This window comes from Triticum dicoccoides, chromosome 6B, assembly GCF_002162155.2.
Source record: "Triticum dicoccoides isolate Atlit2015 ecotype Zavitan chromosome 6B, WEW_v2.0, whole genome shotgun sequence".
Lineage (NCBI taxonomy): Eukaryota > Viridiplantae > Streptophyta > Magnoliopsida > Poales > Poaceae > Triticum > Triticum dicoccoides.
The window spans coordinates 42,915,025-42,919,081 of NC_041391.1; the positions used below are offsets into that span (position 1 = coordinate 42,915,025).

Consider the following 4,057-nt stretch of genomic DNA (forward strand, 5'->3'; position numbering starts at 1 on the left):
GGGGCAACTGTGCATCGAAGCAGGGTCCAAAGGGTGGGAGAAATATGGAGATAGCAGCGATAGACGAATTGGATAGTTGAGTTGATTGTGGCCTCGGGCTAGGCCCCGCTACTGTCCACAAACTCTATGATGGCCGTTGTCGACGCCATAAAAACCTTGTACATACACCTTATGCTTCTTCTAATACATCGACGCACAAAGTTTTCGTGTGTTCTCAGTTTTTATCGCGAAAAAACACATATCATGTTTGAGGCAATTTGGTTCAGGGTCTTCTAGCTATTTCGATTTCGTTCAACGGTGATAGTGATGTCGTGTGATATTTTTCCTTTTTAGAAGAAAGACCCATTGTCATTTTATTATAACCAACTAAACATGAAGGAATGCACTACAAGACCCATATAAGAAAAGAAAAAAAGACCCATTGTCATTTTATTATAACCAACTAAACATGAAGGAATACACTGCAAGACCCATATAAGAAAATAAAATAAATAACGCAGCCCCGAAGTCATTTGACTTTGACTTCTTCGTCACCTGCAATGGACACCGCAACCTCAGCGAGAGCGTCGAAGAAGTCGTCATCATAATAGAGTGGTTACAAAGACTATGGCAAAATCTTCCGCGGCAACACAAAGCCTAGGCTATAGGAACCAATGTTGTAAGTATTGCGTATGCCCCATTTTTCAAAAGGGTGTGGCTAGATCTCAGTCGGCTGAGACTTAACAAAGTCTCAGTCAAGTTTTATCATTTCTTTGCTTGTGGATTGCTCATAGTCTAGCTAGGAAGGCTGATCACAATCACACTGTTTGGGTTGATGAACCTTCTAGTGTTATCATTTCTTTGCTTGTGGATGATGTAACAACTATTTGAAAGCAATAAAATGAGCCATGATGGCATTCCCTAAAAAAAGGTCTCACTCAAGTTCCAAAACATACAAAAAAGAAGAATTATAAAACATAAAAGGAAATTTTACACGGTAAGATCTCACGGACTCAGTCCACTGAGATTTAGCAATTCCATTTTCAAAATATAAGGCATAGTTTGACTATCTAAAACCATGATTTGACCGTCAAATAGTCCAATAATATATGCCCATGTTACACAAAAATGAACACCACTAGATTGATATTCAAAAGCACTTATATGTGATTATGTTTCTGTAATCATTGACCGAATATTATACCAAAGATTTACTTGAAAGCATAAATTTGCTACACCTTATATTTTCGAAACATAGAGCTTTGTGTATTCAGTCATAGCTATGACCACTAAATGTTAGCGAAGCAAGCAGATAGTAGTGCATGCTATTTTTGCTTGCATGAGTCTCTAGGGTCGATGGTACTCATGACAAACTATACTTAGAGCTGAGAAAATATAGCAAACCCTACTTAATTAGAAAATGCTTCCTAACCACCAAAGGAGACTCTTCCCCATTTCCACTCTCTCTCTCTCTCTCTCTCTCCCGGCACCATCTGGTTCTGTTCGTGTGTCTTTGGTTTGTCTACCTATCAAACGAACCAAGACACACACATGCACGTGCCTTAGCGTGCCAAGAAATTCCTCAACCAACCAACCTTGAATTTCTCGTGAAGATCGACGTACGGCAATGGAGTCCGACACATGCGACCTCAGCGAAGGCATGTCGACGGAGCGCGCGTACGAGGCGGAGCCGGTGCCGTCGCTGTCGGAGACCATCACGGCGCGGTCGCTGGCGGTGAGCTTCGTCCTGGCCGTGACCCTCACGGTGGTGGCCATGAAGATCAGCCTCAACTCAGGGTTCCTCCCGTCGCTCAGCATCCCGGCGTGCCTCCTGGGCTTCTACCTCTCGCGCGCGCTCATCCGGCTGCTGGAGTTCATGGAGGTGTCCCACCTCCCCTTCACCCGGCAGGAGAACACCGTGATCCAGACCTGCGTCGCCGCCTGCACCACCATCGCCTTCAGCGGCGGCTTCGGCACGTTCCTCCTGGCCATGGGCCGGAAGTCGGCCGGCGACGACCACGCAAGGCACGACGTGAACGTGGAGGAGCCGAGCATCCCCCGCATGATCGCCTTCCTCTACCTCGTCAGCTTCGCCGGCATCTTCATCATCATGCCGTTCCGGAAGGTGATGATCATCCGGCACCAGCTGACGTTCCCCAGCGGCACGGCCACGGCGCACCTCATCAACAGCTTCAACACGCCGCAGGGCGCCACCCATGCCAAGCTGCAGGTGTCCATGCTGTTCAGGTCGCTCGCAGGCTCCCTGGCCTGGTCCGTCTTCCAGTGGTTCTTCTCCGCCGGGAAGGACTGCGGCTTCAAGACCTTCCCCACCTTCGGCATGGAGGCGTACAGGCAGGGCTTCTTCTTCGACTTCGGCATGACCAACGTCGGCATCGGCATGATCTGCCCCTACGCGATCACCCTCTCCATGCTCGTCGGGTCCGCCGTGTCCTGGGGGTTTCTCTGGCCCTACCTCGAGACCAAGGAGGGGGACTGGTACCCCGCCGACCTACGCAGCGGCAGCCTCAGCGGCATCAAGGGCTACAGGGTGTTCATCGGCGTCTCCATGATCCTCGCCGACGGCCTCTTCAACTTCCTCTCCATCATGTTCCGGACGTCGCGCACCATGACCAAGCGGCGCAAGCAGCCCATGTCATCCGCCGGCGGCAACGTGAAGCAGCCGTTCCAGCACCTGATCGCCGAAGGCCCGGACATGGAGCAGCAGAAGACGGCCAAGAGCTTCGACGAACGCCGCAGGGCGCAGGTGTTCCTCAGGGACAGCATACCCAACATGGTCACCATCGGCGTCTACATCCTCCTCGCCGCCCTCTCCACCGCCGCCGTCCCGATACTATACCGGCAGCTGCACTACTACCACGTCGCGATCGTCTACCTCATGGCGCCCCTCTTCACCTTCTGCAACGTGTACGGCTACGGCGTCACCGACATGAACCTGTCCAGCACCTACGCCAAGATCACCATGCTGGTCTTCGGTTCCTGGGTCGGGCTCAGGGACGGCGGTGTGGTTGCCGGCCTCGTCGCCTGCGGGATCATGATGTGCACGCTCTCCAAGGGCGGCGACGTCATGCAGGACCTCAAGACGGGGTACCTCACCCTCACCTCGCCGCGCGCGGTGCTCATCAGCGAGCTCATCGGCACGGCATTCGGCTGCCTCATCAACCCCACCGTCTTCTGGGTGTTCTACAAGGTGTACAAGACGGGCGAGGCCGCCGGCGGCGACATCCCCGACGTGCCCTACGCCAGGGTGTACCGCGGCATGGCCATGCTGAGCGTCGGCCAGGACGGGCTGCCCAGGCACAGCATGCTCCTCGCCAAGATCTTCTTCATGCTCGCGCTGGCCCTGTGCATGCTCCGGGAGCTGGCTAGCCGCTGGGAGTGGCGCGTGCAGGCGTACCTCCCGAGCACCGTGGCCATGGCCGTGGCCTTCTTCGTGCCGCCGGACATGGCCATCGGCATGTGCGTCGGGAGCCTGGTGCTGTGGCTGTGGGAGCGCACGGACCCTGTCGAGGAGCGGATACTGTCGTCGCCGGTGGCGTCCGGGCTCATCTGCGGGGACGGGCTCGGCTCGCTCGTGTCGTCGCTGCTCACGCTCACCAAGGCCACGGCGCCCATCTGCATCAAGTTCTTGTCCCGAGGCGACAACGAGAAGTTGGATGCCTTCTTGGCAAAGATGCCCGCCACATAGCTTCTTGGTGTGCTTCGTGTAGGTTAACCAAATTATAATTGACCGTGTACAAACTATTCAGGGAGGCATATATATAGATCTTAGATGTGTATGTTCAACTCGACTGCAAGCAACAAGTCCATACTGAATACAGTACAGTATTTTTAAATCTCAGTGAGACTTGGTTATGTCTCTCTCGATACTACATTCATGAAATCTTACGCGGGTATTCATGATTTTTTTCCTTTTTAAAGTTTTCTTTCTTTCTTATGTGTTATATCACTGGACTGATACCTACCCACACCCTATTTCTAAGTATGTATGAGTAAAGCAGAGTAGGCATACAAAGATTTTGATTTTGGGTATTGTTCTTAGGGCCACCTATACGTGACC

At 52.4% G+C, this 4,057-nt stretch overlaps 1 protein-coding gene across 1 annotated transcript; it reads left to right on the forward strand.

The window, feature by feature from the left end:
* The first annotated feature begins 1,544 nt into the window (after window positions 1-1,544).
* Window positions 1,545-3,734, forward strand: LOC119321809 (probable metal-nicotianamine transporter YSL7). The gene has a single exon (XM_037595343.1). The coding sequence runs from the start codon at window positions 1,607-1,609 to the stop codon at window positions 3,683-3,685; it is 2,079 nt and encodes a 692-aa protein (XP_037451240.1). The 5' UTR covers window positions 1,545-1,606; the 3' UTR covers window positions 3,686-3,734.
* The last annotated feature ends 323 nt before the right edge of the window (window positions 3,735-4,057 follow it).